The 25,943-nt window shown below is 41.8% G+C and overlaps 1 protein-coding gene across 5 annotated transcripts in view; it reads left to right on the top strand.

Moving 5' to 3' along the window:
* The window catches only part of EBAG9 (estrogen receptor binding site associated antigen 9), a 41,903-nt gene extending 25,386 nt beyond the window's left edge, over window positions 1–16,517 (top strand). For all 5 annotated transcript variants that reach the window (XM_075920213.1, XM_014573536.3, XM_014573537.3 and 2 more), the window contains 5 exons: window positions 2,937–3,015; window positions 3,145–3,303; window positions 5,295–5,402; window positions 7,347–7,438; window positions 15,961–16,517. In XM_075920213.1, the coding sequence (XP_075776328.1) occupies window positions 2,937–3,015; window positions 3,145–3,303; window positions 5,295–5,402; window positions 7,347–7,438; window positions 15,961–16,081 (559 nt within the window). In that variant the 3' untranslated portion in view covers window positions 16,082–16,517. The remainder of the gene's footprint in view (window positions 1–2,936; window positions 3,016–3,144; window positions 3,304–5,294; window positions 5,403–7,346; window positions 7,439–15,960) is intronic.
* The last annotated feature ends 9,426 nt before the right edge of the window (window positions 16,518–25,943 follow it).

Genomic DNA, 25,943 nt, shown 5'->3' with positions numbered 1-25,943 from the left:
TATATAGACAATCAGAGACGAGTTAAATGACACAGTATTGAAAAAAGCTGGAACTTGATCTAATCTGTAGTTTTCACTGCTGAAACTATAGTTGTGGTAATACTGTAGTATAGACAGGACCTACTGATTGATGATTGTACAGTAAACTTCTGATAATCCGGCACCTTTAGGACCCAGGGGGTGCCGGACTATCAGCTATGCTGGACTATCAGAAGGGAGGGCTATGAGGGGTCTGAGGTGGGGTACGGGGGATGCCACCCCAGACCCCTCATAGCCCCCCCTTCCGATAGTCCAGCTCTGTCCCAGGCGTCCCCGATTCAGCCGCTGCTGGTCAGTTTCGGCAGCAGCTGAATCGGGGACGCCTGCAGCAGAGGAGCTGGGGTGCTGCTGGGTTGGTCCCGTAGCGCCGCCCCTCGGTGCTGCGAGACCAACCCGACAGCACCCCAGCTGCTCTGCCCCCAGCTTCCTCGATTCAGCTGCTGGTCAGTTTCAGCAACGGCTGAATCGGGGAAGCTAGGCGCAGAGCAGCTCCAATTGTCCGGCTGCCCCGAGCACTTCTGGGTTCCTGATGGTGCTGGACCATCAGGAGTGCCGGAGCATTGGATGCCGGAGTTTTACTGTACTGTTGAAGATCATGCTGTTGGAAGATATGAGGTTCATACTCATCTAGCAAGTAGTCATTTTATTAAAAAAAAACAACAAAACCAAATAACGTATCACATATTGTATCAGCAACAGTACATTTATTCTAACTTGATTTAATAGCATTGTTAAAGAAAATTATGTAGAGACATCCATTTTGAAATGTTAATTTACCACGAAGTTCTTATAAGACTGTAATTCCTGTGAAATAGCAGGACATTGGTGGTTCATTACAGTGTCAGCAGCTCTGGCCAGACTTGTATTTACTACACCTCACACTTTGATGTAGTGATATTTATTTAAGATGCCATGTAATGTCATTTGAAATCTAGTAACACAGAGATCATTAATATCACTTTGAAATGTTCATACTAGTGTGTAAGTAAAATAGTGGATACTCTCAAATAATTGCATCTTGGAGACTGTGATCAGACAATGGAGAGAAAATAGACCTTTTTTTCCCCTATATGGGTGGGACTAGAAAAGGTGGCAGGTTCCCTGTCCAGGAAAGAAGGTTCTGATCTGCTTCCTCTGGGTCTAACCCTCCTGTAGCTTTGTAAGGGGGGAAGGTGTGACCCTATGAGAACCCCAGAACCAGATGGCAAAATATTCCTTGTTATGTAGCAGTGAGTTTCAATTGACCTGACTGTATCCAAGCCCAGTTATTATCTGTATCTAAACTGGATCTTTCAAAAAGATCATACACAAACTGGTGACAAAGATGACTGTGATAACTATATGAGGAATTATGGATACTCAGCTAATATTATGCTTGAAAATCTGTGCCCAGAAAAAGGGAGAGAACTCTTTTTTTCCACAGACAGGAGACAAGGCAGCTATCTTCCTTTTTATTTAAATAAAGAATGGTGGAATCAAAACAATGGACACTTTGTTTACATAGAAATCAGCAGGGGGATAGGAAGAACAAGATGAGGTCTTCATACTTCTTGAAACATGATCAGTGAATTTTGAAAGTGATCAGCAAAGACAAAGCCATCTTGGCATCTTTCACCTAGGAAGACAAGGGAAACCAGGACCTTGTATTTCTGTGGAAGCTCCTGACTGAAAGAAAGCCTTGGCTGGAAGGCAGAAAGATTGGTAAGAACGTAGCTTGTTGAGTTAGATTTTAGCCACTGGAAAGTCTGTTTTATTTGCTTGTAACCATATTTGACTTGTATTTGAACTCATATAAAACCAGTTTTCGAGTAATAAACTTTGAATTTAAACCATTCCAGTGCTGTGTTTGAAGTGATTGTTAATGTCAGTTAAAATAACAAACTGTGCATCTGTCTCTCTGAGGCAACAAATCTTTACTTCTCAGTATTCTATTCTGGGGTTGCCATTGAAGTAGTAACCAATGCTGCTGGAGACCAAGGTAGGGCTATTGTGTGGAAGGCGGGCTGCTGGAGTCAGTTTGCTTATTTAGGACTGCACCAGCATGCACACCTCAAGGAACTGCTTGTTTTCTGCTGACTGTTGGTATCTGGGTAGTGAAGTACAGCAACTGAGCATGTAAGGCATCCAGGGTTACAGGCCAGGTACAGGGCAGTCTCCCCTGATCATTAGGGATTCAATCCAGGTCATACTTTCTTCTTCTTCTTCTTCTTCTAAGGAAATTTCCTGGTTGGATGGATAAAACTGCAACTTTAAAATGGTGTTATAGGTTGAATAGCAGCTGTGAATTTTGTATTTTGTTTAACCCTTTCCTGCCTGTCTCTACCAATAGAATTGTAGCAATAATCTCTATTTTGTTACCCCATTATAGGAAAACTTATTTCAAAATATAAATGTGTAAAATTCACACCTTTTTATAAAACCTAAAAGCTTATAGAGGTGTTCCCAAGGAATTAAAAATTCTAAGGGAAAAGTTGTCTTTGAACAAACATCATCTGCAGTGTTTGCTACCCAAATATTGAAGCACAGAATTTTGAAAGTGAAATTGATTATAAAATCCATTGCCCAAGCTGAGAGACGTGCAAAATGTATAAAGCAAGTATATAAACGGGAAGTAAATTGGACTTCTAAAACTCTTATTAACATCACCTTAAATTATGAAAGCAAACATATTGTTTTCAGCTTAGATATTAATTTTAGTGATTCCCTTTTTAATCCTATTATCAGCATTGCATTAGAACCATGTCTTGAGTTTCCTTATTTCTGTTAACTGTTGATTTAGCCGTGATTTTTACCAAGTTCCTTTCTTCCAGTAGATCATTTAGCCTTCAGCAACTCTTTATTTTTAATGTAGTGCTCATGTTCTCAGACGTTGGAGGAATCCTACATTTCTCTTTCAGGTCTGGAAGAGGACGAAAGTTAAGTGGAGACCAAATAACTTTGCCAACTACAGTGGATTATTCATCTGTTCCTAAACAGGTAATGTCTTTAAAGGGTTGGGTGATATGGAGTAAACAGCAAATCCACCAATCCTGTTGAATCAATAAAATGTTATAGCCCTCCACTTAAAAGTCAAATGCTAAAATGAACTTGTTCAATTCTGTTTAGTCTGAAGTAGAAGATTGGACATCATGGGATGAAGATGCACCAACCTGTGTGAAGATTGAAGGTGGTAATGGGAACGTGGCCACACAACAGAATGCTTCAGAACAACTGGAGCCTGATTATTTTAAGGACATGACGCCAACTATAAGAAAAACACAGAAAGTAGGTTTCTGGCTTTCAAATACACTTATTAAATCAGTTTATGAAACTTTTGAAATCGTTTATAGGTCAGTTATAAATGTGGGGGCTTTTTGACACAAATTCAGCAGCCCTATTTCTGGTATCTAATTTGGATGCGCTAACTCAGGGATGTGCAAAGGGGCCGCTATGGGCCAGATCCGGCCTGTCTAGCAGGTTGACCTGGCCTGCAGATGCCCTGCCACTCCCCTATCCCCAGGCCAATCAGGACCTGGGGATCCTGGGGATGGGGGAGCGCACAAAGTCTTCTCTCCTGGCCAGGGCCATGCAACACCAGAGGGAACTGTGTACCCCTGGCCGGGGGGAGGACACTTTTCATGATCCCCTGCTTTCAGGCCCAGATTGGTCTGCGGGGGAGGGAAGCATGCAAAGTGTCTTGCTATCTGTCCCACCCTGCCACAGAGAACTGGGCACCCCTGGCGGGGTGGGTAGCGAGAGACTTTGCCTGCGCTCTCCTCCCCCATCCCCCAGGCCCTGATTGGCCTGGAGGCAGGGGGAGTATGTGAAGTCTCCCCTCACCAGGGGCGCACAACACCAGGGGAACTGTGTGCCCCTGGCAGAGTAGGGAGGAGGACCCAGAAACTGTCTACTCCACCACCCCCAGGCCCTTCCCAGTGTCTGGGAGGCACAGGGAGGGAGGCGAGGCACCTCCAAAAACTAAGGAGAATGCTTCCCTTCATCCCCCCCTCCTGATGCTGCTGTGCTCTTCCTTCCTTGCTAGGGGGGCCCTAATGGGCCTGGGGATGGAGGGAGCACAAGAAGTCTCCCCACACCCGCAGGGGCATGCAGCACCTACAGGGAACCGCTAGCTGTTCAAAACAGCTGGCAGTTCCCTGTAGGCTCCTGGTGCCCCTGGCAGGCCGGGGGCAAAGACTTCATACACTCCCCCACCTCTAGGCTAATCAGGGTCTGGGGGTAGGGAGCACTCAACGTCTCTTGGTCCTGCCTCTTCTGGGGGGTTGCATGGGGTTACACTGAAACCAAATTGTGAAATTACATTTTTCACTATGGAAATTGAGAGATTTATGTATAAATATTTTAGTTGAGAGACTTGTGTCTGATGAAAACATGGAGTTCCAGACATGCCTGTCTAATACAAAAATTGTATTATCTGTAAAAAATCTTGTCTTGCTATTTTATGTAATTAGCCATGTTCATAATTGCTGTTCTGTTCCAGTGTTTTGGTTTGTTAGCTAATAAGATAAAACTGCATATCAAAAGCAGAAAAACCGCTGATCCTTTCTTACGTTAATATAACATAAATGGGAGGCTTTTTGATAAACTAACATGAGATAGTTAAAATGGTTAATCTGTTTCGTAAATTATATTAAACTGTTCTTGCTAGCTGCAGCTGGTTCAGAAAATAAGGTCACTGAACCCAGCAGGGCCATTCTCAGCCCCACCTCTTCTGCTCAAGGCCCCACCCTTTTTGGTTTGGCCGGCAACCACTTCCAAAATTTGTGAAGTGCCCCTCCCCCTTCCAAAATTATTACCTACCCCTGGATTATTAGAACTCATTTACAAAACTTTTCTTAAATATTACATGAATATATTTTCTTATACTATAAAATTTATAATCCCTATTCCATGATGAAATATATTTGAGCTATGTTTCTTAATTAAAGCTGTCATTAGATGGGTTTTTTCCTCAAAGTATTTTATCAAAAAATCTGATTTTAAGTTAAAAAATCAATTTTTTTTAAAATTGTTGAATTTTTAACCACCCTACCTACTCCTGTGTGTCTGTCTGTCTACTGGTAGAAATGGAGCACTCAAATTATCAAGTGGAAAAAATGTAAATTACTTGGTGCCCTTCTTTTAAAGGATTTGGTTTGGCATTTTGCCTAGTAAAACATATAGGTGTATCATGTTACTCTTTCTTCAGCATTGCATCATATTCTTATCAATAATGGTATAAACTGACATCCCCCCCCCTTTTCAATGTTATCTTTCAGATTGTTATTAAAAAAAGAGATCCTTTAAATTTTGGGATCCCAGATGGAAATGCAGGATTTTCTAGTAGATTAGCAGCTACACAAGATATTCCTTTTATTCACCAGTCTGTAAGTATGCTATTTGTTTTGATTCTTTTCTTGCTATGTAATAGTTTGCTCCTCAGCAGAGAGGAATGTCTGGTGGGGAGGAAGGGATACTAAGTGGCTATAAATTACCTGAATTCTTGATAAAGAATAAAAGCTATTTGAGTAGACCATGCTGAATTTGAATTGGAGAATTAGTTGAATTAGTACTGTCACTATGTGGTGTTGTTTGCCTAGCTCTTGAAAAGAGGAGATGAGCAGAAAGGAATACAAGTCAGCCATCTGGAAATTAGTATGAGAGACCCTGAATATTACCATATCTCCTAAACCAGAGAGCTTTAGGTTTTATGGAGATAACCTATTAATCCCACAGTGAAAAAGTGGAAGAACAATTTGTATTGCTCTTCATGTGCTTATGTGCTGGCAATCGTTTTTCTTGACAACAAACAAGGTATATGTAGGATAAAAAATGTGGGGTATGCATCATATATAAAATCAAGTGAAACTTGTATAACTCGGAGTATTGGTAGGATGTCACTTTTTTGCCAAGTACTCTGATGATATATTGTACTCTGTAAATGAGTGATACCTTTTAGAATGTCAGAATGGGCTTTTTATAAATATTCAAATTTTATTTCTTGCATCACCTCTGCTTCTAATAACTTGTCACTGAACTGTAAAAGTATGTACAGACAATAGACCTGTGGTAGAGTTTTTGCATTAAAAATACCGAGTTCTAATTTGTCTGCGTGAAAACTGTTGTTCACTTGAAAAGAGAAGTGTTGAAAGCATCGAGGTTTTTATGTCTATTGAGGATCAATAAGAAAATCCTAGAAACTCTCTCATCTTAGGCTATGTCTAGACTAGAGGGTTTTTCCAGGATACCGGAAAAACTCCGCTGTATCCAGGGAATGCGTCTGCTCTTACACTTTTATTTGTTGAAGAGAAAACATGCTCTTTCGGGAGCCCTGTATTCTTCCTTCCACGAGGAAGAAAGGCTCTTCTGAAAGAGGTGTGTTTTTTCTGAAATTAGGCCCAGTGTAGACCGGCCAAATTTTGGAAAAACCTCTTCTGAAAAAACTATTGGAAAAAGGTACGCAAATTACAGAGCACAATTTGCGTACCTTTTTCCGATAAAGACCTGTAGTGTATACGTAGCCTTAGATAGGGAGGGGAAAAAGATGGCATCGTGAAGGTTTGAGGAAAGGACACTAGTGGATCTCAAGACATGTGAGTTCAGTTCCCTGCGCGCCCACAGGCTTCCTATGTAACCTTCAACAGGTCACTTAAGCTGTGTCTATAGTGGCAGCATTTTCTCAGTACAGGAATACTATTATATTCCTGTATGCTCTCCTAGAGTGGACACAGCTGTATCAGCAAAGCTGCACTTTACAGCAGTAGAGTAAAACCACCCCCAATGGATAAAACAAATTGTACTGGTAGAAAGTGCAGCTTTACTGGTATAACTGCATCTACGCTAGGGGCTTCTTCAGGGATCACATCACTTCACATTACTGTAACTGAGGCCAGATGAATACCTAAAATAGATAATACAGTAGATTAGAATGTGGGGAAGCATTGCATGAGTAGCAGCGGGTGGGGACTTTTGTAGAATCTAGAAAATTCAGGAAGGTAGGCAGATGCTAGGGATCTGGTTCTAAATAAAGCAGACTGGCTCCTTTCAGTATTTGTTTTCGCTTCATTCAGATCAATGGGTACTTTTTTCTAAGTTCTTCAGTGTGGCTTGTTGATTTTGTGGTGTTTTTTGCGGGGGATGGAGGAGATGGTTGGGGAAAATCAAAACTACCAGTATTAACATGGAAAAGATCCTCTCCTATCATAAAGCAGCTGTATAAAACCATTAACACTAACTAGTCTTGCTATCTCAATTTCAACATAATTTATATGGAAATGAGATGGGGAGATGGTCTGAGTATGTTTATTATATTCTTGGTCTTTTGTTTGCAGCCTGAATTGGGAGACTTGGATACCTGGCAGGAAAATACTAATGCCTGGGAAGAAGAGGAAGATGCTGCCTGGCAGGCAGAAGAAGTTCTTAGGTAATTTAAACAATTCTGTAGCTAACCCAGGTTGAATACATTTTAGCACAATCGTATTTCAGCCAACTTTACAATCTAACAATCCTACTTAATTTTCAGAATATGCATTATATACGATTTCACTCTCCCCCTCCCCCCCCCCCCAGCCTTCAGTATATACTAAGGATGTCATCACATAGACGACTGCACAATTAACCAGTAAACCTGGGCTTTTCACTTAATCTTGTCAACTACATGCTCCCTGCCCCCCAACCTTGCTGCCTCTGTATCAGAGGCAGCAGCGGGTGAGAGAAGCTGGCTTAAAAGCCCCAAGAGCACTGGATCCGCCCGCTCACCCCCAGTGCTGCAGGGGCAGCAGCGCGGAGGGTGAGGCAGGCAGGCTTTCAAGCCAGCTCCCCACACATACCAGCTCCAGTGAACCTGCGTGCCTCATCTCCCACCCTCCCTCTTGCTGCCTTCTACAGAGGTTGGGGGAGGGAGTAGGCAGGAGCCAGTGCTAGGTGGAACCGGTGTCTCCTCCCCTCGCACCAACTCCCCAGTGCCGCCTCCCTCCCCATTAGAGGCAGCAGCATGGAGGCGGGGGACAGGATAATGGAGGCAGCTGTGAAGGAGCCTCTATCTACATCACATCTGAGCTCTCCACATGCCGAGGCTGCTCAGCATCCCATGGAACATGGGGTGGCAGGTAGCTGGTCTGTGTGGGAAGCCAGTTTTAAACTGGCTCCCCTTGTGGACTGGCCCCCCCAGGCGCGGTGCTGGGATCCAGCTGGCTGCTGGCCTCACCTCTGGGGACTATAAAATGGTCATGTAACTGCTAAGATTTCATATGGCTACATGACTATTCAGTTACTCAGTCTAACCTCCCTAATATGTACAAATGTTATATTATATGCTCTCCTTCCATTACAACCCTATTCACACATGCCAAGAATTTGACATATTAAAAACTTGTTTATATAAGAATAGGATTTAGTGTAATAAGAAGCAGCATTAATTGCTTTACATTTTAGAAATAAGATGAAGTATACTCTGCACAGTTCCACATTACAACTAAAATTATTAGCAGTGTACATAAGTGGAAAAAAATATTCACTAGAAAATACAAATAGTAAAATCACAATTAAAAACCTTGTACCAGAAACATCTTTCAATGTGGTGGTTCTGGAAGCACTTGTGGAATACATACCTTGCAGTAAATTCAAAGCTGAGAAATGATGTTCAGCAGTTTAAGACAGCATGTAAAGAAAGAAAGTTTTTTTTTTTAAGTTGAAAATGCAGCAGAAATATTAAGTAAATTCTTGAATCACACAGACTCAACCATGTTCTTACTTGTTCCGTTAAATTAACAAATAGGACTTTTTGTAAACATCACTAGTTTATTACAGTGTCAGCATGAATATTTATTTAAAAATTCTTTACCGGTATTAAAATGAAGAGGAAAGGGGATACAATGTTACAGCTCTAGAATGTCAAGGGATCTAGTGCAATATTACACAATCTTAGAATATTTTATATCCTTTCCCAGTCTAATGCTGAAGGCTGTCCATATGCTATTATGCTTAAAGACTGTTCTGTTTAGATTCGTATAGTGAGTTCAGCACCACAGTATCTGTTTTTAGAACATTTTTTCATTTATTTAATGACTGTGAGAATGGGTTAAACACATTTTTGAACAATACCAGTTTCCGAATTTGGAAATTTATATTTTGTCCATACTGAATTAGGATTAAAAAATTTAGCACTCCCTTCATGTGTTAATTTGTGTGCTGAAGTATAATGTAAATACATGTGTAACATACATCTTGAATACACTTTTAGCACTGCACAATTCATATTCTACTAAGGAATGTAAAGGTTTATATTGGCAGTGTTAATGTGGATCTGTTTTCTGTCTCTTTCTATTAAGCTATGCATTTTAACTGGAAAATAAAAACATTATCTGTATATGCAGCATGGCTGAGTTAACATTGCTTTTGGTAATCTTTAATTGTTCCCGACGTTTTTAATTGGGAAAATTTATCAGTACACTGACGTTATGCTCTCCTTTGCTTTTAAAAAATAAAAGTGGAGAAAGGCAAAAGCTAACTGTCCAAGTTAGGCTGAATGTCACGCATTGTACTTGTGCGGTAAGGGGGGGTAGAGATCTCCGCTCTCCTGCTGCTGCATAGATCTTATGCAGTGATGTTTCTTCCAAATGCATTTTTACACTTACCAGTCCTTTGACCATCCTTAATACACAGGTACAGCTGAAATTATGGAGGGTAAATAGTTATACAAATAAGCTACTTTGAAAAAATCTGTCAGCCTTGGGTTAGAATCAGACCATTCAAAACAAGGGCCTGAAGTTTCTGGTCGGAAGAGTTTGCTTTCTTCAAATTCCTATTTTTTTTTCTGTGCTTTAACAGGAGCTTCATTTGCCTGCCCACTCCCTTAATGCAATTACTGGAAAATTATTTTCCTCTCAACACCTCCTTGAGACACACACAAGACTGGCACATCTGTCTCCCTTCCCACGCCCTCTCCATTATCATTAACCATCTTTACCAACAAGACAAAGAACTAAGGGCTAATCTACCTTTTGAGATTTGTTGTCAGAGTTAAGATGACTCTAAAGTATGCACACAGTAACTCCAAGGTGACACCCCCTGTGTGTGTGTGTTGGGGGGGCCTGGGCCCATCGTGGACAGAGGCCGTGCTGGTATCCCACCTGTCTTCTTCCCCCCCTTCCATTTCCCCAACACACACTGCTGCTGGCTCCCCCGCCTCCTCCCCCCCCCGAGCACAAGCCTGCTCCCGGCACCCTCCACACTGCTGCCTCTCTATCAGAGGGAGCCTGCAGCAGCAAGGCTGGGGTGAGTGCGTGTAGCTGTTTGGATTAATCCATAAGACCAGGTGTATTGGTAAATCATTTACCGACTATGCGCTAACATTCCTAGTTAATTTGCTTAATAGTTTTTAGTAATCTTTTTGAACCTCAAACCCATAACTTGTTCTGCCCCTTGATTAGTAGAATTAATGGATTCCTGACTTTTTTTATAACCATATTTTACATATATGCAGATGATTTTCATGCCTCTTTCAGTCTTTCCCCAGCTTAGCTCTTGACCACTTAGCCAGCCCACACAGGACAGAATAGCGCACAGAAACATGTAAGGCAGCTATTCCTATATCTAGACACAAGAAATGCAGCGCATACTTAGTGTGGGGAACTGCCTCATGGAAAGCAGAGGCTCTGAATAGGCTTTAGGGGGTTATAAAGGACAAGCAAGTTAGCATTAGCTCACAGTGTGATGCTGTGTCCAAAAGGATTAGTGTGCTCCTGCGGGGGTATAAATGGGAGTAAGAAGAGGGAGTTGATTTTACCTTCCTATGAGACATTGGTGAGACGAATGCTGCAAACAGATCTGGTGTTCATTTTTAAAAAGGATGTTGAAAAATTGGAGAGGACACAGAACACATTAAAAAATGGTTTCGAGATTGAAGAAAATGCATTACAGTGAGAGACTAAAAGAGCTTGACTTGTTTATCAAAAAGAAGATTGAGAAGTGACTATTGCTATGTACAAGAACAAAAGAACAGCCTTTCTGGGGCAGACCATGGTCCATCTGACCCTCTATCTTTTCTTCTGACTATCCACTGAACAAAACAGGTAGTCCTCAAGATATCAGACAAGATCACAAAGCGAAAACAGTTTCTTGCCACTTTAACCAGAAAGGACACTCTCTAAATGACTTAGCCACCTGCATTCTGCTACAAAGACCTTTTACATCTGCACTTGAAAGGGAATCCTCTGAACTGTCATTTATGTTAAAATTCGATACTTGCCAACAAGGACTTAACAAGACTTTGAACTTTCTCACCCATTACCAAGACAGTTTCCCCAATTATCACCTGTAATACCATTAACTCACAAACATCCCACTCTCCCTACCTTTAATATCAGCAATTCAGACACTTACCTTCCTTCCTCCCCCTTCCCACCCCCCCGCATCCCCCTTCTGTTCTGCAATGTGATTTGTCCTTTTCATATTTGTTCATTTTTTTAATTGTATCCTTTGGTATATATGGTTGTGACTACTTTCTTCCACTATTTGATCTGAGGAAGTGGGTCTGGCCCACGAAAGCTCATCATCTAATAAACCATCTTGTTAGTCTTTAAAGTGCTACATTGTCCTGCATTTTGCTTCAGGTAGTCCTCAAGTAATCCATCCACTGTTGCCCATTCACAGCTTCTCACAGAGGCTAGAGACCCTACAAGAACCTTCCCAGGGAGAAATACCAGGTACTCATGGGCTCTTTAGTCTGCCATAGAAAGGCACAAGAAGAAACTATGGCTAGGGTCTGAAGCCAGACCAAATTACAAATTATGTACAGTTTAACAGCAAGAGTGATTTAACTATTTTAACAGACAAGGGAAAGGGTACATTTGCCGCCATCTGATCTTTTCAGATCAAGACTGATTGCCTTTCTGGAAGTTATGTTTTAGCCAAAGACTCACATTGGGTCCACTATAGGGTAACTGGGTAAAATGGAATGGCCTGTGTTATATAAGAGGTCAGACCAAATGATCTAGTCTTCTCTTAACTTTTTCTCTCGTATTCTGTCTATGCAATTGATATAGCATTGGACTTGTGCAATTGATATAACATTGGACTTGTGTAAAAACGCATTTTTTATGAGCTGGATTTATTTTTCATTCTCTCTTCCAGTTCATCAAAACTCTCATATTTTAATCCCGCCCTTTAGGAAGTTTGCAAGAGAGCTGGCAGATTTATTGCCTACATATTTAAATTGCATAATCCATGCCCACCCTCCTTAACAAAACCATGGAATAATTTTGGATCCTCTTTACCTCCCTATCTGTTATTGCTCATCAAATACAGAAGATGGCGTCAGTCCCTCACTCTGGATTGTGGAATCAGCCACACATCTCCCACTCCTGAGAAAATGTAACCAACAGGAAAAATAAAATGAACAAATGGTATCTTGTTAACTCTAGCAAATTCCATGATAGTTGCTATGAGCACACAAAAAGAGAGCTGACCCTTTGAACAAATCCTTTATTTGGTAAAGATCTGGGCTCAGAGAGCAATAGCAGGAAGAAGGTGTCTCAGGGATACACTGGAATAGGTTGATGTTTCTTTTGCTTTTTAATTTCTGTCCTGGTGGTAACCTGTTGAGAGGCTATTCTGCTTTAAATTAAAGCTGGCTTGAGCAGTGATATTCTAATCCAACGTTTGAGGGTTCTCTGATCTGATGTGTGTGGTTCTGATCAGTGTCTGTCTGCCTGTTTTAATGTGACATAATATTTTAAGGGAATAAAGGCTTGCTTATTAATGTCAGTGGAAGTTAAGTGTTCAGCACTTGGTAGAATCAAGCCCAAAATGTAGCAGAAATCTGGGCTATTGAATGATATTCTATGGTGTGACCTAACAGCTAATTTAAAACACAATCTAGGTAATGGTAAACAGCCTAATCCCAGTGTTTTTTCTAGCCAATTATATTTGAGAAGTAGACTCTACTGCAGGGGGCTGAGAAGAATATGGTCCATAGGCCAGATACAGCCCAGTGGGAGCCTCAGCCAGACTCCCTGCCTGCCCCGCACCCACGCGCTACTTAGAAACTGCTGGGATGGCCATGTGTTTCTTTGAATGCTGCGAGCCCGGGGGGTGGGGAGGAAAGAGGAAGCTTCGCACGCTGCCCCAGCACAATTTCACAGCTCTCATTGGTCAAATAGGCAGTGCATGAAACACCTCTTTCCCCCTCTCCTAAGCTCCCAGTGTTCAGAGCAGCACATGGACCCTGCAGCTGCTTTGAGCAGCATGTGGGGGCATGTAAGGCAGGGAGCCTGGCTGAGGACCCAGCTGCCCATAACCACTCAGGTAAGGGCCCGCCTCTGGCACCCCAATCCTCTGTCCCTTTATACCTGTTCTCCACATAAGCCAAACCCCCTGCATTCCCACTACTGCATCCAGACCTCTTTCCAGACCCTGCACCCCAATTCCCTACTCCTGTCACAACCCAAATATCTGCACCCCTGCCTCAGGTCACAACCCCCTCCCAAACCCTTCACCCCCCATCCACATCAGAATCCTCTTCTGCACCCATAGACCCTCCCAGATTTTCACCCCCATTCTCTGCACCAGATCACAACCCAAATCGCTTATATCCATTCCTGCCCCCGGTCACAATCCCCTCCTACATCCTTCTTCCAGATTAGAATCCTCTCTTGCACCCACACCCTCTTCCAGATTTTGCACTCCATTGTGCATCCCAGTCCCCTCCTTCACCCAAACTCCCTCTGAGATCCCACCCCCCCATGTGCCCCAATCCCTTACTTCAAGCTCCCTTCTGCACCCAGCCTCCATCCCAGATCCCACACCTCATCAATTTCATGGAAGAGTGCGGCTCTTGACCACTTACCAAATTCTTGGAATAGCCCCCACCCGCCATCAAAAATTATTGCCCAACCCTGCTCTACAGACCGTATCCTTAACTTACAGTTTCTGTGAATCTAAAGGTACACAGCCTTCATGGATTTTCCATCCATATTTCCCAGTGTACTTGTCCTTACACTGTCTCCAAAAAACACTGAAGGAGACGTGAAAGCATCCAGTTTGGAAATTACATCCTCAGAATAGTTTGGAGTTCTGTTAACTCTGAAAACAAATCTCAAGAGGTAGATTAGCTCTTGGTTCTCTGGCTTATTAGCCAAGATGGTTAATGACAATGAAAAGGTCATGGGAAGGGAGGCAGACATTCCAGTCTATCTCAGGCAGATGTTGAGAGGAAAATCATTTTCCAGTAATTGCATTAAGGGAGTGGGCAGGCAAATGAAGCTCCTGTTAAGACACAGAAGAAAAGAGGAATTTGAAGCAAGCAAACTCTTCGGTCCAGAAACCTCAGGCCCTTGTTTTGAATGGTCTGATTCTAACTTAAAGCTGACAGATTTTTTTAAGTAACTTGTTTGTATAACTATTTACCCTAGTTAATTCCTGCTTTACCTATGTATTAAGGATGTTCATAGGACTAGTAGGCTTAAAAATGCATTTGGAAGAACCATCATTGCTTAAACAAAATACAGGACTAACAAGATGGTTTATTAGATGATGAGCTCATCATCTAATAAACCATCTTGTTAGTCTTTAAAGTGCTACATAGTCCTGTATTTTGTTTCAGCTACACCAAACTAACACGGCTACATTTCTATCATGATTGCTTAAGATCTATGAAATGTCACTAGATCTATATACAAAATCTTGATTCTTTATAAGCATGATACAAAACTATGTAAAAATGGAAAAGTAACAACAAAAAACAAAACCAACCAGCATTTTAACAAGTAGTCTACTACCCCCAACTTATTCCAAATATATCTCCCTGGTGATCTTGTGGGTCTTACACAGATGGATAAGTGAATCAGTTACATTCTTCCTGTAGATCACAAAATTCTTTGTTTTCTTGATGTTAGTACTGGGCCTGATTCAAAGCCCTTGAAATCAGTGGGAATCCTTCCATTAAGTTGAGTAGGCTTTTTGGATCAAATCCATGATGCAATTTCTGCAGTGTAAAAGTATGTCTTTTAAATGTGGAACACAAGTGCTGAGCCAGAGCAATTGATAAAAATATCAACAGCTTAAGAATAAAATACAAAAATTACTGGTTTCTGATATGGAGATGCCAATAGTCTTATTTGTGGAAAATGCAGTGTGGGAGATTTAACAGAAGCGGTGTTTGACATCAGCAATTCACTTGAAAAAGGGCAGAATGTGCCCTCTTTCAACTAATCGACTAGTAACTAAGCAACTAGTCGACTATCCAATAAGCTTTTGCTTATCAGATAGTCATTGGAGAGTCGACACACTAGTCGCTTCTCCCGCCTTGTTGCCTCTATCATAGATGCAGCAAGGAGGGGATGCTGGAGGAAGCCAGTTTAAAGCCCATTTCCTCCAACTCCATTGGAGGAGGCAGGGGCACAGCAGCAGCCAACTTTGAAATGTACAAGAGTCCCCACTGGGGCTATTGTGCTTTTCAGAGCTGGCACACTAGGTGGAGCCCGGGGCCAGTGGGGAGTCTCTCCTGACCCCAGGCTCCATGGGGCGCTTCCACTTTGAAATACACAAGACCCACACCCACCCCGCTGGGACTCTTGTACATTTCAAAGGCAGAATGTGGAAGTTCTTATCAACCAGTCGAATAGTCAATGGAAATCCCATCGACTATTTGATTAGTTAATTAATCGAAATTTAACATCCCTACTTTCAACTAACGCTTAACCTGAGCATGAGCATAGGGCCCATTAACTGATAGCTGCCTAATTAGGAGCACAGCAATAACAGAATTCCAGGCATCATCACTGATGGGGCTTGCTGGCTCAATATACTTTAAAGCATAGTTGCAAGGGTCTGTATTTTCTTGAAGTAAGAAGTTGAGTATTTATTCAGCCATCATAAAAGGGATCTTGCTAGAACTCGTACTATGTTCTGAATGTGTGACCTTGATGTTTTCTCTTCAAATTGCAGACAGCAGAAGATAGCAGAAAGGGAAAAGAGAGCAGCAGAACAACAAAGGAAGAAAATGGAGAAAGAGGCACAAAGGCTAATGAAAAAAGAGCAGAATAAAATTGGTGTAAAACTGTCCTAACACAAGCAGTTCTAAGATGACTCAACCGGCAGGAAGGAGAATCCCCATCTTATGACATAAAGCATCATTTGTATTGATTCCAGTATTTTTAGAACTCAACTCACTGCTTGATTTTAATGCATTCTTCAGGCCATCTTGGAAGCCAGAAATCTCCCATAAAGTATCTTGAACTACTAGTAACCGGATCTTAAAAAATAAAACACCAACCCTACAAATCATACTTTGATGGAACAATATTTCTTGCAATAGCCCTGTCCCAGTACCCTCCTTATACAAGAACAGTGATTGCTGCAAGACAGTCTGATAATGGGGACATAAACTCTAGCAGATGGTTCAAACTTAAAGAAAAAAAGAGTGTAAATAATTCAGTGGTGGGAAAGCTACTGTATTATCTATTATGCTTACCTGGACTGTGTAATTAAATAATTTTAAAGAATTCTTTGTTTTTGTGCTTAATTTCAGAAAATGCACCTTTGTTCTTCTACTCTTAATTGCCTTATTTATAAATGTTGGGAATGTTTAAAAATTCATTCTCCTGTCTCTCTGTGTGGGGAGGGGGAGAAGAGAGTGAAGAAAGAATAATGTAATACCTCTGTTTCTCTGGCGCTGATGATCATGTTTCCTTTTTTATAACCGCAACGAGCAGGTTTGTTGTGGTTGGGGACCAGAAGGGATGGAAACAACGTGGATTTTATTTTTTGCTGATACCATTTTGTTTAAAAAAAAAAAAATGGTCCTGCAGCATCTTAGAGACTAACAAAAATGTAGATGGTATCATTTTTGAGCTTTCGTGGGCACAATCCACTTCTTCAGATGAATGGAGCAAGGGGTCCAGAAGTACAAATAAATAGCAGAAAAAGAGGGGATAAAGAGAGGGGGGGAGAAACAATCTTGTCAGTTAACGTCCGTGCTAAATGAGGCCAATAGAATGGGCTGCAAGTGCCTGATCCTAATGACTTCAAAAGTTGTGTGTCGAATGTAGCGGCTATTCCATTTGTGACTTTGTTCAAACCTTGGTTAAAGGGGTCAGATTTGCAAATGAAGGCAAATTCTGCAGCTTTGCTTTCCAGCTGGTTTTTTAAATTGCTTTGTAATAGTATAGTCACTTTTAGATCCATTGAGTGCCTGGGCATGTTAATATGTTCCCCAACAGGTTTCTGTGTTACCATTTCAAATATCTGATTTGTGTCAATTAATCCTTTGTCGCAGAGACTGTCCAGTTTGGACAATATACAGAGGGGCATTGCTGGCACTTGATGGCATAGATCACATTAATGGATGTGCAGTTGTATGTGGTTAGGTCCTGTGATGTCACTTGTGTAGATGTGTGGACAGAGTTGGCACCGGAATTTATTGCAGGGCTGAGTTCCTGGGTGAGTGTGTTTGAGATGTGCTGTGTGGTTGTTGGAAAGCATTTGTATCAAGTTAGGGGGTTGTCTGTAGGTGCAGATTGGCCTGTTCCCAAGGTCTGTGAGTGAGGGGTCATTTTCCAGGATAGGTTGTAGATTGTTAATGATGCACCAGAGGGGTTTAAGCTGGGGGCTGTAGGTGATGACTAGTGGTGTTCTGTTGTTTTGTTTGTTAGTCCTATCTTGAAGCTGATGCCTGGGTACTCGTCTGTCAATCTGTTTAACTTCCTCAGGGGTGGGAGTGATATTTAAGTTTCAAGAATGCCTGAGAGATTCTGTAGGTCTTTGTCTTTGGGATTGGAGAAAATCTGGTTGTATCTTAGAGCCTAACTGTAAACAATTGATTGGGAAATGCAGCTTGGATGGAAGCTAGAGACATGTAGGAAAGTATAACGGTTGGTAGGCTTCCGGTATAAGGAGGTGGAAATTTGGCCATCATTTAATTGTACTGTAGTGTCAAGGAAGTGGATCTATTGTGTGGACTGATCCAGGTTAAGATTAATGATGGGGTGGAAGTTGTTGAAATCCCTGTGAAATTCTTAAGTCTCCTTCTCATGGGTCCATAGGATGATGTCATCAGTGTAGCATAAGTAGAGTAAAGGCACTAGTGGGCAAGAGCTGAGGAAATGTTGTTCAAGGTCATCCATAAAGATGTTGGCATATTGTGGAGCCATGCAAGTGCCCATAGCTGTGCTGCTGACTTGAAGGTATAAATTGTCCCCAAATTGGAAATAGTTGTAGGTGAGGACAAAGTCACAGAGCTCAGTCACCAGGTGTGCATGGCATCATCAGGGAGCGTTCCTGGCAGCTAGTAATCCATCATTGTGTGCCATATTGGTGTAAAGAGCTTCTATATCCATGGTGGCCAGAATGGTGTGTTCAGGGAGATTACTGATGCTCTGTAGTTCCCTCAGGAAGTCAGCGGAGTCTTGAAGATAGCTAGGTGTACTGGTAGCATAGAGTCTGAGGAGAGAGTCAACATAACTGGATAATCCTGCTGTAAGTGTGCCAATGCCTGAGATGATGGGACGTCCAGGATTTCCAGGTTTGTGGATCTTGGGTAGCAGGCAGAAAACACCTGGTCAAAGATTTTGGGTGGGTGGAGTTGTAAAGTTTTATTCTTGAGTTGTAGCAGAGTTTCATAAGCAGTTGTTTTAAGGTGGTGTGTGGTTTGTTTGTTCGTTTGTTCTGGCATTCTTTAGTGGGATCAGAGGAGAGAGGTCTGTACAATCTGTTGGTCGTGAGTTGTCTGGCAGCCTCCTATTCATAATCGGTTCTGTTCATGATGACAACAGCCCCCCCCCCTTTGTCATCCTCTTTGTTTATAATGTTAGAATTGTTTTTGAGGCTGTATATAGCATTGTGTTCTGCATGGTTGAGGTTATATGCCATATGGTTGATGAGTGCTGACTATCAGCCCATAGAAGTCAAGACTCTTGTTACGGCCATTGGAAGGGGGGGTTCATATAAAGGCCTTCCTCTTGTGGAGCTGGCGGGGAACTTGAGGGTCAGGGTCTTGTTCAGAGGTTTGTTGGAAATAACTGTTGCCACCTCTGCCTAAAGGAATATCTGGAAGCACATATGTTGTTTTTTCAGTTAGACTAACATGGCTACCCCTCTGAGACCATTTCCAAGAGTGCAATGCACTCTGATTGTAGGCAGAGATGTCTCCAGTGGATGAGGTTGGCACAGTTGCATTTTGATTTGTCTGACTTGTATACTTCTCTCACTTTAGATTTGATGTCTCATGCTATTATGAGAGCAAATTTATTATGTAATACAATTCAGAGAGAATAATTGGTTCCTTAATCACATTTCTGTTTTGGCGGGTACTTCAGACCATTCTGACTTTATCTGGTTATTAAATTCCTGACTTTCCTCATATGATCTCTGGGGGTATGTCTACACTACCACCCTAGTTCGAACTAGGGTGGTAATGTAGTCAATCGAAGTTGCAAATGAAGCCCGGGATTTAAATATCCCGGGCTTCATTTGCATCTTGCCGGGCGCCGCCATTTTTAAATCCCCGGTAGTTTGGACTCCGTGCCCGCGGCTACACGCGGCACGGAGTCCAAACTACCAGGGATTTAAAAATGGCGGCGCCCGGCAAGATGCAAATGAAGCCTGGGATATTTAAATCCCAGGCTTCATTTGCAACTTCGATTGACTACATTACCACCCTAGTTCGAACTAGGGTGGTAGAGTAGACATACCCTAGGATATTAACCCTGTTGTCTGTGATGTAGTGGGGGTACTTGCTGGGCTGTGGTGACCCCTGCTGTCTGGAGCAAGACCCAGCAGGGAAAACCTCACTATGCAAAGGTAGTGCCAAACTTGTTGAACCAGTGGCCAGACACCCCCCATGGAGAGGAACAAAGGAAGGTGGAATGCTACCCTGACTGGGGGGCAGGGCTGGAAGGGAATTTAGTTAGTTACTGTCTGGGAGATGGAGGAGAGCCTAGGGAAAGAGGCTGGAGTTTAGGGGCCCAGTCTCCCCCATCTCAAGGGGGCCTGAGGCATCCTAGCCCAGCTCTGTGACCAGACTACATCTGTGCTGTGCTGTATCCTGGAGAGGCAATAAACTTCCTCTAGCCCACCGGCTGGTGCAGTCTGTTTGTGCCATTTCGGGGTGCAGGAGACGGGGGACCCCAACGCGCCGTCACACCCTAGTTCGAACTAGGGTGGTAGAGTAGACATACCCTAGGATATTAACCCTGTTGTCCTAAGCAGTTTCCAACATGGTTAACTTTATTCAGTCTTCCTAACCATTTCCTCAATAAATTTGTTGTGTGGAGAAGTTTTCTCCTCCTGAAAACTTTAATTCTTGCAACACAATGACCATCTTCCAGCCCACACATGACTACATTTCAGTGGTAGGTGAATGTAAATGTCACATACATTCTGGACTACACTTAGGAGACTTCTGAAAAGGATTTGTATATAGGGTAAGTATCTAGAACATTTAAGACCATAAGAACGGCCATACTGGGTTACACCAAAGATCCAGCTAGCCCAATATTCTGTCTGCCAACAGCAGCCAATACCAGATGCCCCAGAGGGAGGGAACGCAACAGATAATCATGATGTGATCCCCCTCCTGTCATGCATTTCCAGACAAACAGAGGCTAAGGACACCATTCCTACCTATCCTGGTTAATAGCTATTGATGGACTTAACCTCCATGAATCTATCTAGCTCTTTTTGTACCCTTTTTTGTACTGTTTGTACCGTGCAAGGAGTTCCACAGGCTGACTGTGCATTAAGTGAAGAAAAACTTCCTTTTGTTTGTTTTAAACCTGCTGCCTATTGATTTCATTTGGTGACCTCTTTCTTATATTGTGGCAATAAGTAAATAACTTTTCCTTATTTACTCTTTCCACACCAGTCATGATTTTATAGATGTCTATTCCCACTTCGTCTCCTCTTTCCTAAACTGAAAATTCCAAGTCTTTTTAATCTCTCTTCATATGGGATCCATTCCAAACCCCTAATCATTTTTGTTGCTCTTTTCTGAACCTTTTCCAATGCCAATATACCTTTTTTGAGATGAGGTGACCACATCTGTACACAGTATTCAAGATGTGGGTATACCATAGTTTTATATAGTGGCAATAGGATATTTTCTTATTCTCAATCCCTTTTTTAATGATTCCTAACTTCTATTTGCTTTTTTGACTGCCGCTGCACACTAAGTGGATGTTTGCAGAGAACTATCCACAATCACTCTGCAATCTCTCTTTAGTAGTTTTAGCTAAGTTAGTCCCCATCATATTGTATGTATAGTTGGGATTATTTTTTCCAGTGTGCATTACTTTACATTTATCAACATTAAATTTCATTTGCCATTTTGTTGCCCAGCCACTTAGTTTGGTGAGATCTTTTTTTGAAGCTCTTCAGTTTGCTTTGGTCTTAACTATCTTGAGCAGTTTGGTATCGTCTGCCAATTTTGCACCTCACTGTTTACCCCTTTTCTCTAGATCATTTATAAATAAGCTTAATAGGCTTGGTCCCAGGACAGACCCTTGGGAGACCCCACTAGTTACCTCTCTCCACTTACCATTGGAAAACTTACCATTTACTCCTACCCTTTGGGTACGTCTAGACTACATGCCTCTGTCGCCAGAGGCATGTAGATTAGGCTACCAGACATAGGAAAATGAAGTGGCGATTTAAATAATTGCCGCTTCATTTAAATTTACATGGCTGCCGCGCTGAGCCGACAAACAGCTAATCAGCTGTTTGTCGGCTCAGTGCGATAGTCTGGACGTGCGGGTGTCGACATCCAACGTATTTGTTGACCACCCAGGTATACCTCATCCCAGGAGGCATACCTGGGTGGTCGACAAATACCTTTGATGTCGACACCCACACGTCCAGACTATTGCGCTGAGCCGACAAACAGCTGATCAGCTGTTTGTCGGCTCAGCACGGCAGCCATGTAAATTTAAATGAAGCGGCGATTATTTAAATCGCCACTTCATTTTCCTATGTCTGGTAGCCTAATCTACATGCCTCTGTCGCCAGAGGCATGTAGTCTAGACGTACCCTTTGTTTCCTGTCATTTATTCAGTTATCAATCCATGAAAGGACCTTCCCTCTTATTCCATGACAACTTACTTAGCTTTGGCCATATCTATACAAAAAAGTAAAGGCCCTGTTCTCTACAACCTACTGACTAGCTACAACACTTGCCCATATCTCTCCTGCCACTCTCTACCCCTTCAAAAAACCCTCCCATTGGACAATTTTTGCTGATGGCAGGAGGAAGTTCTTAAGAATGATCATCTTCCTAATGAACATAACTTCTAATTTTGGGTCCATTTTCTCAGCCACCTGTCATCTGATAACCTGTTAGATTATCTTCAAACTTGAAGGGGGGGGTGGGGAGAGAGGGAGAGATGCCCCAAACTGATAGATATCATGTAGCCACAATTGGAAGACAAGTCGCAGATGCCAGGAATGGTTAAAATGCCCCCACAGTAGGGAAGCTCTCACCTGATGTCAAGTTCGTATACTCTGTCAATGACAATTGCCCTCAGCTCCAATCGTAAGGTTGGAGAGGCAGAAAGACTATGGGACAGGAGTGGCCCTTCATTGCCTTAGATTTAATGGGTTTGCAGTTTGTTGGAGACTGTTGTCAACTGGCACAAATTTAGAACAGCTTTAAAGGTGGGTCTAACCCCTTCCTGGGACAAAGGCAGAAGTGCCATGAGAATAGAGAAGTGGGAGCCATCTGGTGTAATTGTTGAACTGATTTTAGCACAGGGGAGAATCTAGGTTCTTATCAATGCTCCATCTCTCTTAGTAGCCTCAATGATGGAGATGCTAGGGAACAGCATAAGAAAGTTGTGGCCAGTGTTCCCTGTAAGCTGTGTGCCACCCCGGGAGAGATTCAGATGCTTCCAGCTGATTAGCAGAACGCCCATAGCTAGGTTTTTGTTTGTACCGGTGGTATACTTTTGCACATGCCTTAGTGCACATAAAAATTATTCTGTACATGGATGGGAAAAGAGTAGGGGGGAACATTGGCTGTGGCCTTATGAAAATTATTCCCAGACCAATTGTCTGGCTTTTGTGCTCAGTACCACAGAGCATATATAGCTTTGGCTTGGGCTCAGTTTGTCTGGTACAAGCTGTAAATGCTTTTCAAGATGAAAACAAATATTTGGTCTTGTCATTACACCTCTGTTTAACGTTTGTCACTACTCAGGCTTAACAGAGAATCTGTGATTCTTTCTGACCTATAGCAAAAGGAAAACTTGACTAAAAACTATAGAGCTGTATTATGTTGCAGAGTTCCCTCCAAAAATGTCGGTTAAGAATGGAATCTTTCCAGGCCTTGAACATACTTTCTGGGAAACAAAAATGTTTACTAAGAATTAATTTGTTGGACAGAATTACAAGGTGAGTAGGAAGTTTTGCTTTGTGAATGAGATTACATAAAGGCAAGTATTCTGAATCATGGTCCAACTTAAATTCCTGTCAATCTAGATGCCTAGTATGGGGAAAATGTTTAAAATCGAGAGAGATTTTTGCACATCCTATTTACAGTGAAGATAATGAAATATTATTCATGAGGTATTGGCTTTTTATAAAATGCTTAGCAATGCCCTTTTCTCATCAAAGATCAAACAAAACTGGCAACCACTTGAAATATCCACACTTTATAAAATATAAACAAAGGAACCAAGATATAGGTGGGTTTTAGTCCACTTTTGAGATGTAGACTTGCAGTACAATATACCCAACAATGCAATTTTTTTTTTATTTTTAAGGCTGGAAAATCCTGTATAGATAGTTCTTAAGCGGCCATCTGGATCTAGTGATCTTTAACCAACCGTCGTCTTTTTTTTTTAATGGTACTCCCATGTCTATCTCTTCCTAAAAGTTGGGTGAGAGCCAACTATCGTTACTCATTTAATCCAAGATGGCTCAGCCCTTAAATTACTTGTTTTTTCTATGTCCGAGACTGCAAATGCTTTTTATTAACAGTGCAGAAGATAAAAGAAAGCTGTGTGTGTTGTTCCTACCTTGAAGATGAAATTATTAAGATGCTGCTATAAAGGAGCTATCTGACTAGATATGCGATCTAGTGCTGCACATTGGTATGATCTTGCATGGTAAATTGGTGCACTAACTTTCCTCCTTTATGCGTTAGGGTTAAAAACAAAAATGAACCACTTGAGTCCCATCTCTGCAGTTGCACAAAACCCTATGGCTGAATTTGTCATATTCATGTCAGCTATGCAACCAGTATTTGCTGGGGCTGTCTGTGCTGAATGCAAGATAAATTCAGGTTACCAAAACAGGAAAGAATATTTGTGGGAATATTTATGAATTCTAAAACACTAACTTACTGTAACTCTTCATTGCTTCAGCTGGGCAGTCCCATAACTGTTGGTATGCCTCATATTTCTGTATTCCTCATCGGCAGATTCAAACCCTACTACCCCCAACCTTCATCTCTCTGTCCAGCCACTCATTCCAATCCATTCTGTCTTCAAAACATCATCTTCTCTTGCTTCTTCACCTACCTTCTCTATCACCATTGGGTACATCTACATGACAGCTCAACTTCTCTCATCTTCCCCAGCATCCTTCCCTTTAAATTTTGGCCTTTTTTATGCTGTCAGTCTTGCCATGCATCAGTTTTACTACAGTGTACAATATGATTACTTCTTTCAGTTCTACTTTTCTATAGTCCTTATGCTGGACTTTGCCACAGGCGACTGCTCTCAACCAGTCTAGCCAAAATGCCTCTGCCAAACCCACAGTCCCCTATTGCCAAACATCCTCTGACTTCCTCCTTGGGACTGCTGCATATGATGTTTTGAGCTTCTTGATTTTACCTATAATGTCCTGACTTCACCCCAGATTCTTTTATCAGAACCAGGGTGGATAAAATCAATGACTTAAAATAAAAATCTGATTTTATTAATCTTTTTTAATCTATACTTTGTTTTTTCAAAAAACAAAAATGCCTGAGAATTCAATGGGGCTTAAAATTAAGTGCACTCTAAGCACAGTCAGTCTTGGTTTTTTTGGTAACTTGATTTAAATCGTGATGTAAATCAATCTACCCGAATACGGAACTTTTGCCTGGTGTTTGGTTTTCTTGTCTGTTACACCACATTCTTTGGAGCAGGAAGTTTGGCTTAATACTCTTATATCACTATGTGAATAAAGCAGAATTTTCCTTTTTAGTACATTCTTATATCTTAAGGATTAAGGAATTATTTTTCTGCTTATTTAGACTCTTGCGGTTAAGAAATCAGTGTTTGAGCAGCTGTACAGGTGCTTAAGTCTGCCTTTACTAAGTTGCCTCTGAAATTTCCCATGCAGTTACTGAACCATATAGTGAAATTTTTGGCTGAATAAAATGCTGCTTGACCTCTGCCTGGCAGTTTGTATTTCAATAGGTATGCAGGGGTTGGTGCGTTAACTAAAACTGGGGGCTTTGTAGAGGAGGGTAAATGATGAGTATAAAACAGACCAGTGAGGTGGCTGCTGTGGATGGGAGGATGGAGGGTTGATGACAAGTTGGGGGTAACACAGTAAGTATTAAAGCTGGAGTGAATGGATATGAAAAGGCTTTGTCATCTTATAGCCTCTTGATGCATCAATTATACCAAAGCTGACTTCCTCATATACACTTACACCCCCTCTTAGACTACAATGAGCACTAAAGTATCAGGAAGGATGGAGGAGGGTTTAAGAATGCAGTATTACAAGGACAGCATAAGATGCAGTCATAAAATATCTAATAAGGTCAGAGAGGTGTTACAGTCCAGACAAACTGTCCTAAGTACCTGTAAATCCATTACTTGTCAGAGACTGCTGCTTGCATTTTGGCTAGGTTCTGCCCATTGCCAATGCTTATGAATGGCTCCGGAAGGGACTATCAACACTCACCTTACAATACTCCTCTGAAGCAGGTGGCATAGGGAAGTGCT

The sequence above is a fragment of the Pelodiscus sinensis genome, chromosome 2, assembly GCF_049634645.1.
Source record: "Pelodiscus sinensis isolate JC-2024 chromosome 2, ASM4963464v1, whole genome shotgun sequence".
In the NCBI taxonomy this organism is placed as follows: Eukaryota; Metazoa; Chordata; order Testudines; family Trionychidae; genus Pelodiscus; species Pelodiscus sinensis.
Note: the sequence above shows the minus strand (reverse complement) of the source record. Positions and strands in the feature narration are given on the sequence as shown.